Source organism: Acanthisitta chloris, unplaced genomic scaffold, assembly GCF_000695815.1.
Source record: "Acanthisitta chloris isolate BGI_N310 unplaced genomic scaffold, ASM69581v1 scaffold2890, whole genome shotgun sequence".
In the NCBI taxonomy this organism is placed as follows: domain Eukaryota; kingdom Metazoa; phylum Chordata; class Aves; order Passeriformes; family Acanthisittidae; genus Acanthisitta; species Acanthisitta chloris.
In genome coordinates this window covers 161,163-174,816 of record NW_008653404.1, presented here as the reverse complement: position 1 = coordinate 174,816, position 13,654 = coordinate 161,163, and the positions used below count along the sequence as shown (strand labels likewise).

At 37.2% G+C, this 13,654-nt stretch overlaps 1 protein-coding gene across 1 annotated transcript in view; it reads left to right on the top strand.

Annotated features, from left to right (window-relative positions):
* Positions 1–368: 368 nt before the first annotated feature.
* Positions 369–13,654, top strand: part of RBM26 (RNA binding motif protein 26) — a gene marked incomplete at its 5' end in the record, with an annotated part of 40,520 nt that continues 27,234 nt past the window's right edge. The window contains 11 exons of the mRNA XM_009080879.1: positions 369–487; positions 1,184–1,320; positions 2,159–2,247; positions 3,213–3,424; positions 5,226–5,486; positions 6,293–6,532; positions 7,883–8,023; positions 8,410–8,550; positions 9,555–9,666; positions 10,446–10,605; positions 11,855–12,019. Of these exons, the coding sequence (XP_009079127.1) occupies positions 369–487; positions 1,184–1,320; positions 2,159–2,247; positions 3,213–3,424; positions 5,226–5,486; positions 6,293–6,532; positions 7,883–8,023; positions 8,410–8,550; positions 9,555–9,666; positions 10,446–10,605; positions 11,855–12,019 (1,777 nt within the window). The remainder of the gene's footprint in view (positions 488–1,183; positions 1,321–2,158; positions 2,248–3,212; positions 3,425–5,225; positions 5,487–6,292; positions 6,533–7,882; positions 8,024–8,409; positions 8,551–9,554; positions 9,667–10,445; positions 10,606–11,854; positions 12,020–13,654) is intronic.

Sequence of the window (13,654 nt, the reverse complement as noted above, 5' to 3'; positions counted from 1 at the left end):
TGTCAACAGTCACTCACTATTACATTCAGAATTACCAATTCCATCTTTGGGAAATTATGGAAGTGTTTGTCTTTGTTTTTAAGACTGTTAGGTCATCAAGTCTATTTCATTCTAAATCGTTCTAGTTTGCTCTGATGTTCTTGGTGCAGTAGGCTTTGGAAATATTCTAGGCAATTGTTCTCTTGAAAAGAAAAGTGATACTTGGCAGTCTTTTACATATCTGGACTTTGTTTTGAAAAATACCCCTGAGTATTTTTCAATTACTTTGGTAGGAAATGTTTTTATCCTGTGTATGTATTAGTCATACCAGTTTTAGACATTAATTTCTGTAATTAAATTGCTTTTTTTTCTAATTAATCCATTTGCAGATGTGATGCAGATCCGTCTGCCCTAGCTAAATATGTTCTGGCTTTGGTAAAGAAGGATAAAAGTGAAAAGGAACTGAAAGCATTGTGTGTCGATCAGCTGGATGTATTTCTTCAGAAAGGTATGGGCTTTGTCATAACAAGATTCAGTGAAAATTCTGTCATGGTCAATTCATTCAAACAATCTTCTACCATAGAATTGTGCATTAATCTATTTATTGGCTTTGCTACTTTGAAGAATATAATGCAGTTTTCATCAGGTGGTTATAAAAACTCAGGTATATAGCACAATATGCATATATTGGACATATGTTTTGTGTATATTAGTATTCATACAAACATAGAGCCATAAAATGGCTTGAGTTGGAAGGGACTGTAAAGATCATGCAGTTCCAACCCCTGCCATGGGCAGGGATGCCACCCACTAGATCAGGTTGCTCAGGACATCATCCAGCCTGGCCGTGAACATTTCCAGCAATGGGGCATCCACAACTTCTCTGGGCAAGTGTTGGAGCTCTGTGTATTTATTCCAGAAATATCCTTCCAGATGTTTCATTAAGAAACATTAAATAATTCAGGAATTGAAAACCTTGGTGAAACATTGTCATTATTGACACATTTCTTGACTCTGTAAATGTCCTTTTTAAATATAAAATTAGCAGCAGGCTGTTAAGAAAAATACTCTTCACTAGTGTTTTGCTGAATGTAGGGTTTGGTTGTTTGTTTACTTGTTGTTTTAGTTGTTTTAGTTACTTGCTTCATAGCAAATGTTAACCGTGGTTTTGGATGATGAATATTTGTATGGTCTTTGCTTTTAGAAACCCAGATATTTGTGGAAAAACTGTTTGATGCTGTGAATACAAAAAGCTACCTACCTCCACCAGAGCAGCCATCGTCAGGAAGCCTGAAAGTAGAATTTTTTCAGCACCAAGAAAAAGAGACAAAAAAGGAAGAGGTAGGCATTGATTTTAATTTAAATATAGGTGTTTTGTCCTCATCCCTGTATCTTGCTTATCTGTTTCAAATTCCTAATGTTTATTTGTTTATTAATAATAATCTCACAACTTTACATTAGAGCATTAAAATATGTCAGAAGATTTGTGGTTGGTATGTTGAGCACTGCTGCACAGTACACAAGTGGGTGCTTCAAAGGTAAACCGAGGTGGCTTTTACTAGGCAAAGATAATAAAGTTCTGGAGTAGCGTAGGAGTTGCAGTACAACTTAGATTAGTTCTTTGCTAACCGTAAATCCAGGCTGCCATTCTAAATGTTAGTCCTTGTTCCCCCTGCTGCTTGGTCCAGGTAACATCCTTACTCCATCACAAGCGTTTGTTGTTCACTGAGCCAGAAGAGTAGGTTTGTGCTTTTCAACAGTAGCCAAGTTTGGCTGCAGGAAGGTGTTTAAGTGTGAAGTGAACCAAATAACCTGTTGATGAAGAAAAGACTTAGCTGTCAATTGTCAAATATTCTGTGCCTTCCCAAATCTGTCACTGCATCTTAGTATGGATTTTTGTCCATGTGTAGCAAAAGTAGATGTATTTTCAGTGCAGCACTATAAGGATTGCTTTTTTATTTTTTATTTTTATTTTCTCCCAACCAGTGCTTTGAATATTCCTAGAAATAGAAATCTTATATATTGTGAAGATTGTCTAATTATGCTAGGTGTGAAAATGTTTCATTTTGGTGTTACAGCTGACCTTGCTCAGCATTTTGAGTTGTTTTTATTTGACTGTTCAGAAATCTGCATTTTAGTGTAATCTTGTTTTGATCTAATGTCTATACTTTGAATTCAGATAGTGAAAGAGGAAGAACGAGAGAAGAAGTTCTCTAGAAGATTAAATCACAGCCCTCCTCAGTCAAGTTCTCGCTACAGAGACACCAGGTAATAAATTTTGCTTAGCCACTTATATTGCTATTGCGCATATGTAGTTAAATGGCAAGTATGTAAGTGGCAGTGTAAGCTGCCTCTTGAGTAGTGCACAACAGTCATGTGTGAGTTGTGCGATTCATTTTTATGTTAGAGTTGTGGTTCATATTACAGTACTTTACTTGGTATCAAGTTTGAATTTTAATTTAGAAGCTTTCCCTTCAATAACTTCTGGTGTTTCCAGCTTGGGGAAGATGCAGAATTGGGGAGCAACAGAAATTTATATACATTTTAAAATCTTACGGATGATGAAAGTGAATAAGCCAAATGAATTTTAAAATTCTCCTGAGAAGAAAGGAATACCCATAGTTAGATGGAACTTCTAGCTTTTTCTCTAATTTTCCATTGCCATTTCCATGGTAGCTTGCCGCGATTGAGAGACGGGACGCAGCTTGATGCAAGCAAAATGTCGGTTTATTAGGCTGTCGTGTACAAAGTTATACTAATTTCGGCTAAGCGTGTCTTATACTGATTGGCTACCAACGACAAAGCGGGTACATATTCATTGGATAATACAGAAAAGCCAGCTTACAGTTAAACACCTGTTTTTTCCCTTAGCCATAACTCTTCTTTCAAGGACAGTTAGTTCCTTCGTTATCTCCTTTGCTCATTACTTTCTCTGCACCAGCAGCCTGACCTTGTGCAGTTACTTAAACAACACAGACACCTCCTTATCTTTCCCAAGGTTTATGGCCCACCAGCTCCAGCACATCCTTGTCCACCAGCCGGGCCACACTAGGGGCCCTGCTGAGGGGAGCCAGCTCTTGGCCCAGATTGGCCAGCTCCAGCATATACCTGTTCACCAGCCGGGCCACACTAGGAGCCCTGCTGAGGGAAGCCAGCTCTCGGCCCACAGTAGCTAAGATTTTAAATTATGGCTTCATAATTCTTCTAATTAACTTAGCAATATTCATGTTTAGAAGCCGTGATGAAAGGAAAAAAGATGAACGTTCTCGGAAGAGAGATTATGACCGAAATCCTCCCAGAAGAGATTCCTATAGGGATCGATACAACAGACGAAGAGGGAGGAGTCGGAGCTACAGCAGGAGTCGAAGTAGGAGCTGGAGCAAAGAGAGATTGCGGGACCGGGACCGAGACCGGAGCAGAAGCCGGAGCAGAACACGAAGCAGAGGTACCAACAGTTGGTCTCTAAAATACGGTGAATGTTTCCTACAAAATTTAGACACTTAAAGCTTAAAACCTATGTTCACGATGTACTAGAATTTCCTCTGTTGTTCTTGTTTCCTTATTCCAATTTAGCTTTGTTTTCTGTGGAAATAAGGCTTATGTGATTGTGTTGTCAGTGCTCGTTTTCCTGTCATTTTCATGCCATTAGTCTGTAATATCTTTGTATTGAGGTGACTGTTTTGGCTGCTTCTAAGCATTGTTGTAAGAGAGGCAGAAAAATTCAAGTTTTCAGAAACTCAGAATCTGATTTGGGGAGATAGAGAAGTGGATACTCATCTGCAGAGGTAGAATTGGCAGAAATTACCTGTTTGGCAGCAAATGACTTGTCACACAGAACAGTACAGCTCAGTTCTTTTGGGTTTGTCTCCTTGATGTCATAGGGAGGGGCTGAAATGATTACAGTAGATACTTTTTTGTACACATAGCCGTAGGACTTAAGGCTTCAGTACAGTAGGTATTCGAATTACACCCCTTTAAAAACAGCTGTTTATTGAGATGGAAAAAAACACCTTTTTCCCTCAGTAGTTTTTGATATATTGGAAAAGAGCATTGAGAGTTATTTTGTATCTTTGTCCTGTCTTAGACAATGGAGAGGTAAAAAGAGTCAGGTTTGTCTCCTGTGTATTGTTCTCCTTTCTGTAGAACAGCCCTTGTTAACCTAGCCTTGAAAGTAGCAATGCGGAGTTTTTGAAAATATGGAAGTAGGTATTTTCCAAATGACTTAATAACAAGCAAGTTAAGTGGCATGCAGCAGTTTAACTAAAAGATTGTAGCATGAATAAGTCTTAATTTAAGGATTATTTTACATAAACTGAAATGGTAGGACCTTATAGACTATGTTTTAGGGTGAAAACTTTGTTTATTTTTCTAAGCACATTAAGAGAAGCCTGTTTCACCCACACTCGTGCCATCTTTAAGACCTTTTTATTAATGTTCTTTTAGTATGGAGTTAAGTCTAACTTCTACTATGGCATAACTTCTCTCTCAGTCGTGACACTTACTGATTATTTGGTGGTAATATTAGAAAATTAAGGTAATAGCTTATATCATTTTACTTGCTGTATCTTCCCCGGGAGTGTTCCACACCTGTCAAGCACTATGATTTCTCCTATTGTGACAAAACTTTGCATGCAATAAATGTATGCATTTGAGTGCAACATAAAATGAAGATGAACAAAATGGAGATAAAACAATAACAGTGTCTTGAAACACTTAAGATTTGTAAATTCTATAGCATTTTCATGTGTGGTTGCACTTTTTCTTTCTATTGCTTCCCTTTATTCAGAATAACTTTGTCTGAAGTTCTTAGAACATGTGCATCATTACAGACAATGTACATTACAGCCCAAAGTTAAATAGGGTTTCTGCTTTACTGTGGATATACCTGTTATTAAAATACCCCAGTGCTTGACTACAGTTCTTAGATTATTGTTTTTCTGATTAAGCCTTTGGAATGTAGAATCATGGGATAGTTGAGGTTGGAGGGACCTCTGAAGGTTGTGTAGTCCAACACCCTTTCTCAGAGCAAATAAATTGGAGCAGGTTGCTTAGGACCAGTTGGGTTACAAATAACTCCAAGTGTGGAAACTGCACAGGTACTTCGGGCAACCTGTAAAATATTTAAATTACCAAGTATCTGTTGTGGGTTGATATGGACTAAAGTTACTTACACAGGTTAGTGGCTGCTTCTGGGGAAAATGTGCAGAAGGAATCATCCAATCTAATTTTTTTTGCTGTTGTTGCAGAAAGGGATTTGGGAAAGCCAAAATATGACATGGATAGAACAGATCCTTTAGAGAACAATTATACTCCAGTTTCTTCTGTGACAAATATTTCATCTGGCCACTACCCTGTCCCTACACTGAGCAGTACTATTACTGTTATTGCTCCTGCTCATCATGGAAATAACACTACTGAAAGCTGGTCAGAGTTCCATGAAGAGCAGCTGGACCACAACTCCTATGGAAGACCTCCGCTGCCAAAGAAACGCTGTCGAGATTATGATGGTAAGTCTCTGTTTTTTTTATTGGTTCCTGCAGTTGGGATTGGCCCTTTCTGAAAGGATTGAGGTGATTCGCCTTTCTTTTCCCGATCTTGTCTAATACCTTGGTTTTTTTCTGTTACACAATCCTTTTGTCCCACTTTAGACAGCCTTCTTGTTGGTGCTTGTATATTTTTTTTAGTTACTATGATTGCATAGATGAAAAATAGTACCTTAAAAAGTTATTAAAAAATCTGGGTTTACACAGGTTTTGTCTAATGTCATGTTCAAGACAAATACCATGTTTGATCGTTTTGACAATTGTATGGATGCACATAATACAGATATACAGATATGTGTAAATAATCGCATTAAACTATGCCAAACTATTCTAATTCTTTCTGGAATAATTGCAAAAGAGAAAAGAGTTAATTTTCTTATGTTGGAATTTTCTAATATTAACTTGTAACTTTAATAGTTTCTCAATCCCACTGTCTGCACTTTTTACATAGAAACAGTGTGATTTTGTTAATGTGGTAATATCTATATTCTGTTATTTGTTTTCATAGTTAGTCACAATTTAGTGCAGGATTAATTCTTCAAGTAAATTCAAATTCTCATATTTATTCTGCCAGAATGTTGCTGCAGTCTTCCTGTGTGCTGACTGTTAAAAATAAAGTTAAACAGTCATATTCGTTTTCTATCTGAATTTTTGCTGGTATGTGAAGCTCTTATTTGCAAACTACCACATTACACACAGAAAGTCTTGTGTCTGCTCTGAGTCAAGCTACAACTGTTGAAAACTAACAGCAGTTCTTTTTGATGTTTCAGAAAAGGGTTTCTGCATGAGAGGAGACATGTGCCCTTTTGATCATGGAAGTGATCCAGTAGTGGTAGAAGATGTGAATCTTCCTGGCATTCTGCCTTTTCCAGCACAACCTCCTGTTGTCGAAGGACCACCTCCTCCTGGACTTCCTCCCCCTCCACCAATTCTGAGTCCTCCTCCTGTTAACCTTAGACCTCCAGTACCACCACCAGGCCCCTTACCGCCTAGCCTTCCACCTGTAACAGGTAATTAAAAAGGATTAAACCCCATTTTTCAGTAGAAAAGCCAGGATATTGCTTGGGTTGTATGCAGTGCAAAAAGTTGTTATAAGAATGCTAGCTATATTTTAGAAAGTTGTACTGTGCTCTACTGTGGCATAGCTTATTTGGCATGATTCTTTTCAATGATAATTGTTGCAGAGTTGGTTGCTGTAAGATTTGCATGCTAAATGTGACTTTGAGTAGGGAGTAGCAGAAGCATAGCGTGGCAAAACTCAATTCCTTGAGTGTTATAGGAGGAGTTGTCCAAAACTCACTGCTGTTAGAGAAGAAGGGAAAATCCTGGAAGCAACAGATAATTGTTGTTTCATTTGTATTAATAAAATTAAAGAGAATCCATGACCACATCAAATTTACACCTGAAAGTAGAACTTGTCATATGTTTTGAAACTAAACTTGTAACTAAGAAAATTTCTCCAGGTTGTTAACTCTTTCAGTGGGAAGTGTTTTAGTTCAAGCACTAAAAATTACATGGAGACTTGTATGCCTGACTCTCATTTGTAAAATAGTTTAGTATTCAGTTCCCTTGTGTGGTTTAAAAGCTGTTATGTTAACTTGTTGTGATTATTCCTTCCTCTTTTTTTATTAACTTAATGTCCCACTTGGTAAAACTGCTCAAGAATAATTGATATTTTATACTGCTTGGAAGTTTCTTAAACTGTCTTCCTGTTGATAGTATATTTAAGTAAGATCTGAATGTGTAACTGTATTGATTTGGGGGTCAGTTCTACCTCATATGCTATTTTCAGATCTGTGGCAAGTCTAAAAGTGTGACTATCTTTTTCCAAAACCTTGTTTTGTTAGTGATTAAACTGAAGGTCAGGCTTGACTGCTTAGCTTTGAGTGTCACGTTGCCTGTTCTAAACATGCCAAATCAACCAAACAAAAAAACTCTCTCAGTTTTAAGAAGAATCCCTTTGACTTTCCACCAGAATTGTAGGTTTCTTCTTGGGTATTTGGAAAAATAATTTCAATCAAGTTAGTTATTGTCGTTAGAGAACAGTTTTGTTATATTAAAAATACTTATATTAAAAATACGTTTATTTGAGTTTTTATAGAGCTTTAAAGTTCATCTGTTGCTGACAATAAATACTGTGTTAGCAATTAAATTTTGCTTGTAGAAAGAAGGTGTTTGGAGAAATGTTAAACTATTCACATGTTTTTCTCTGTAATCCCAAGTTCTGAGTCATTTGCTGGTGGAGATGGTTTCATGTGAATTTATGGTACAGCAATTCAGAACAGTTTCCTTACAAGCTGAGTGTAATGTAAGTCTAGTGGATAATAAATGAATGGAGTGTTTTCGTTTGTTTTTGACAGGACCACCCCCTCCACTTCCACCTTTACAGCCTGCTGGCATGGATGCTCCCCCAAACTCAGCAACTAGCTCAGTTCCTACCGTTGTTACAACGGGTATTCATCACCAGCCGCCTCCTGCTCCACCCTCTCTTTTTACAGCAGGTGTAGTACTGAGGCTTTGCCCACAAGGTTTGCTAACTAGAATGACATTGATTCATATTATACTGTACTTTTTAGAGATTGTAATTTCATAGTCTGGGAGAATAAGTTTGTCATTTAGACTGTGACAGTAGCTTAACATTGGGGTTTTTTCTGAGTTCAGGACAGAAGTAAAATCTGCATGTACATCTGTGTGAATTTGTGTGTGAATCTTGACTATGGAATATATTTTCATTGTGTTTAAGCAGAAAACTTGACAGTTTTTTAGGATAGTTATTATACAACTTGTCTATTGTGACTGTATCCTGTAATGAAATGAACTGTTATATTTGAAACCTTAAGGGTTTTAACTGCAATTTATTTTAATTAGACAATTTCTTTGTTACCAGAAACGTATGACACAGATGGCTATAATCCTGAAGCTCCAAGTATAACAAATACTTCAAGACCTATGTATAGACACAGAGTACATGCCCAAAGACCAAATTTGATAGGACTCACATCAGGTGATATGGATCTGCCACCCAGAGGTATGCACTCAAAGCTGTATTTAGCTAGTTTAGCCGGTTTTCTTACATTAATGCAGATTGAGTGAGGGAGTTTTCAGGGAATGTAATACTGGAAAACATTGCATTTTTAAGTCTTCTGGAATTAAGAGACATTTAACTGAATAGGGACTGTGTAGTTGCTTTGTGTGTGCGTCTTCACAGGTAAAGTGAAATCTCTTGTTAGAGTACTGCACAGTTTACACTTGGCTGTAATGACTGATTGCTTTGTACATCTTTTCTACAGAAAAAATGTTAATGTATCTGTAACATGATCTTGATACCATTTTTGCTGCAGAGAGGAGAGGTCATTTTTATCTGGTAGCAGACAGTTTTATGCATGAGTAATCTTAAACTCACAGTTCCTGTGGTCCTGAGAAGCAGCAGCAGCGCACAAAATGAGAACGGAAGAGAGATAAAGTTATTTTTCTTGTGGTTTTATTTAGATCTGTATGTATTTCTATTTAATGTTTCTGTGTTTTTGTTGGTGAGGAGTCCCCTAGTGTGATTCCTGTTCTTCAGCAAAAGTGTTTCCTTTCCTACTCCAGCCATAAATCTTGCTCCTAGGTGTTACTGCCCAGGAGTACTGTGCATTTCCTATGATGACCATTTTTGCGTGTGCCATCTAATAGTAGGAATGGAGTGGTAGCAGAAGTGATGTTAGCCTCAGAGTATTGTATGGGACATTATCAATCATTGTGAATCAGAGTACAGTCATCTTTAGGCAGATGCCTTCTCTGACACCTCTTGTTTTCCTTACTGTGACAAAATGAATGCTTTAGCTAGTTTGTTCTGTCACAGCATCTGTTGATAGTTAAGGAGAGAAGTCTGTGACCAAGATTTGATTCAGTTAGAACAAGGATCACAGTAATGACTAAATAAAAAATTGTGCTTTTCAGTGCAAATACAGTGTGAGCAGAATAGCTTTTTACAATCAAAATACTCAGAAAATAAAAATAAAATTGTAAAATCTTTACATCTGTTTACAGAAAAACCTCCTAATAAAAGTAGTATGAGAATAGTGGTGGATGCTGAATCCAGGAAAAGAACAATTGGTGCAGGGGATGGTGGAGTTCCTACAAAGAAGACTTGGTTTGACAAGTGAGTAATTCTTAACACATTGTTGGCTTAATAGTTGGAATTTCTTGGACCTCTTTACTGGAGTCTGAAACATATAGAAATCTGTATAAATTGCAAGCAAGTTAAACTGTGAGTAAGGTGAAGGTACTAAAATCAATCACACTATAGGGTGATTTGTATCTGCCTGTCATCTCTCAAAGGCAGTGTACAGATAGCTGTAGTTGCATTAAATGATACCATAAATGATATCTATTCCCTGAAAGGTGGAATGCTCTAAGAAACAGAGATGCAGTGTGATGGTTGTGAGAGATGACTGTTAGTCATTGCTGTTTTGGTTTGAGTTGCCAGGTATGTCATTTACAGAAAACAAAGGGTGCGGTGCTTGGTGTGCAGATGTACCTGGGGTTACAAAAGGTTGGAAGGGATTTTAAGAGATTACTGGGACCGAGGAGAGCCTTCAAGTAATAGTTACTTGAAATGTCAGTAAGGATATCTTGTGGAGTAGCTAAGAGAGTTTTTGAAGACAAATAATGTGGAAGTTAGGAATTACTGATACAAGCAAATAACTGTGAATTACCTCACAGATTGTGTGCTGGGGTATACTGAGTGTATCAGTGGGGAAAAAGACAGGCATATATATGGGCCTCTGTACTGAGCTCTTCCATGCTTTTATAAAATTGTGGTTTTTGAAAATCTGTAGATTTTTATGTCACACACAAACGCTCCTCTGTAAGCATATACAATTTAAGTGTGTTTGCTAGCTTGCAATGGATTTCTGGCTTGATTTTTATTTCTTGCAGGCAAAATTTTAACAGAACAAATAGTCCAGGTTTTCAGAAGAAGGTGCAGTTTGGAAACGAAAATACAAAACTTGAATTGAGAAAAGTTCCCCCAGAACTTAACAATATCAGCAAACTTAATGAGCACTTCAGTAAGTTTGGAAACTTAGTCAACTTGCAGGTAAGAGTCAAGTATGCTTTAGCTTAATGATAGTGGTAGTTTCTAAAAGGAGAATGATGATTGTTTTTCACCGGGTGCCTTGAAACTCTTAATATTTTCCTAAGTTGTTTCTTAAACACGATCTCATTGTTCATAATGGAATTGTCATGGAAGAAGCAGAGTTTAAGTGGTCTGGTCATGTTTTAGATTTTGAAGAAATGTGTTCCTCACAGATAAGACTTTTAAAATACATTGTTTAAAACATTGGAAAACTCATTAGAAGTGTTTTTCCTTCATCCATTTTCTCAAATTTGGATCTGATATCATAAATACTCTGCATTTTATGAGATAAATTGTTAATACAGAAAATCTGTACTTCTCATCCAGAAAAACAGTCCCTGTGATATAATTGCTGTCTAGTTCCATAGAAGTGGCAGTTTGTCCCTTATTGGTTTGTGGTGTATATGAGTCACCCACATTTATAAACAGAAACAAGCAAACAGTTGAAGAAAACTCAGAAGTAGATGGAAAAACTAGGGCCAACTTAGGCTGATGTTACTTACTGCAGGTTGCATGTGTAATGCCAGTGTTTCATACCCTGTCTCTAAGCAGCTCAGTCTGAACTTTCACTCCATTTTGTGCAAAGTTCAGGTGTTGGCTTTGCTTTGTTGTACACTGTCTGGTTTGGACTGAGATCTGGAGTGAAGAGGTGTAACAGAATTATTTTTGTGTATACTGATGCAGTACAGAATAAACCTTTTGTGCTTGTCTGAACATTGAGGAATTTTAAATCTCTCTTAATGGCTATTAATTATTTCTTAAGCCTTTCTGTAGTTAACCTAAGAAGATAGGTGTAGGAGCAAGCAGTATGATTTAGTAAGACAAGTAAAATTGTGTTACGGATTTGTATGGAGAGACAGATGCACATATAGATATTGCAAACCATGCTTTTCTTCCACAGGGTATGATCTTGGCTTTTGGAGCTGTCTAAAATGATGTGTTAAAGCTCAAAGGAGGAAAACCAAAATGAACTTTGCTATGTAGCTCTGATAGTAGATGGGACTATTCCTAAAGTTTATTAGCGTTAATCTCAGGGTTGCTATTGACAACTGGCTTTTCAAATGGAATCACAAAAGGGAAGTATTTATGTAATGAGACATGTTGGGTTATATTGTGAGCTTCTAAGCCTCAGAACTAGGGATTTTATGGTAATTGAGACACAGAAATCCTGTATCCAGTAAGTTCTTTGTTCTTGTGTTTTACATCTTAGGTTGCATATCAAGGTGATCCAGAAGGTGCCCTTATCCAGTTTGCCACACATGAGGAAGCAAAGAAAGCTATATCAAGTACAGAAGCAGTATTAAATAATCGTTTTATTAAAGTTTATTGGCATCGAGAAGGCAGTGCACCACAAATCCAGACTACCACACAGAAGGTAGAGGATCTAAGTCTATTCTTTGTAGAACATTATGTAAAATCGAATATTTTAAACTTTTTTTTTAAAAAGAATTGTATCAAGTAAACTAAATCCTTTTGAAATAATGACTACTTCATGTAATTCCTTTCCAAAAGTTACTCCTTAATTGTAGACTCTTTGACCTCAAATGCAAAAGTTCAGGAGTTGATTAGCAAGATGAGACCAATGATGTTTAAAGAAAGCCCTTTGGTGACTTAGGGAGAATTCCACTCTGCTGTCATCTCATGTCAAGAAAGATTTGATGCAACTCTGCTGAGTAACCTCTATTTTTCTTTAATTAGTATGGGCTTTTTGTTTTATGCTGGTGAGCATAAGAAAGGCAGTGGAGGTATATTACTTTATTTGGAAGATAATCTCCATTTTCGTCCAAAACATGCTGTTTTCTACTCTTTTCCTTTCCTGTTACGCATGCATACTGCTATAGAAAGTAGCAGTAGAATTTGTTTTACACGAAGGTACTAATATATATATATATATATACAGGTATACACACATAGATACAGGTAGAGAGAGGACATGCAAACAACAGCGTTAAGAGGAGAGCTGCCTTAGAGAGGCTAATTTTGTGGGAAGGGATCAGGAATGTTTTTTAAATAGGGAGAATGTTGGTGATCTCCCTAATATCCAGTGACAGAATGTGTGGAAATGGTTTGAAGATGTATCAGTGGAGGTCCAGACTGGACATGAGGAAGCATTTCTTTACTGAGAGAGTGGTCAGACAGTGGAACAGGCTTTCTAGAGCGGTGGCTGATAGCCCCAAGCCTGTCAGTGTTTAAGAGGTGTTTGGACAGTGCCCATAGCAACATGCTTAAACTTCTGGTCAACCCTGAAGTGACCAGACAGTTGGACTTAGGTGATCATTGTAGGTCACTTTCAAATTAACTGTTCTATGTTTTTTGTTTCATTTGCAGTGGAACATCTATAGGTAGTTGTCACATTTGTAGTAACATTTGGAACATTTAAAAAAAAAGCTAGTAGCAGTTACTGTTTTGAAGCTTAGATTTATAACCTCTGACAAGTCAAATCAGATTTGTCAGCAGGCATAGTGGTTCTGCTCGAACAGAAGAAGCAGCTTGTGCTCTCCCAGACTGTGTAGGTTATTGGATAGAGAGTCTTGTCAATTAGTGCCTGGCATAGCAAGTCGTTCTAACTGCTTGTATATCCTACTTTATTGGGTTTGTTGTGTGTGAAACAGCACAGTCTGTGCTTTAAAAATAGGAGGCAGGCTCTGTAGAAGAAACATTCACTTATTTGTATCAGCTGATATAATGTGTGAATAAGTTGTTAGAGGATTCCTTCAATTGCTGCTCAGAGTTGTGAATTCCTTCCTTCTCTTGGTGGTGTATGTCATTATCATTCCAAATAGGTGACCTGGTTTTCCATAGGAGTCCTTCTGTGGAATGTTAACATTGTCCTTTCTCTCCTCCTATTGTAACAAACGCCCTGGTTTTTACCTACAAAAATGCAGTTATAGCGATGCCTATCTCCCTGTCTTCCCAGTTACCATTCTTTAGAGTTTACAAATAATCTGTTGCTTGGTCTGAACTAGTGCTACTCAAAAATCTATTGATTTTCTAAGCCTGATTTCAGCCA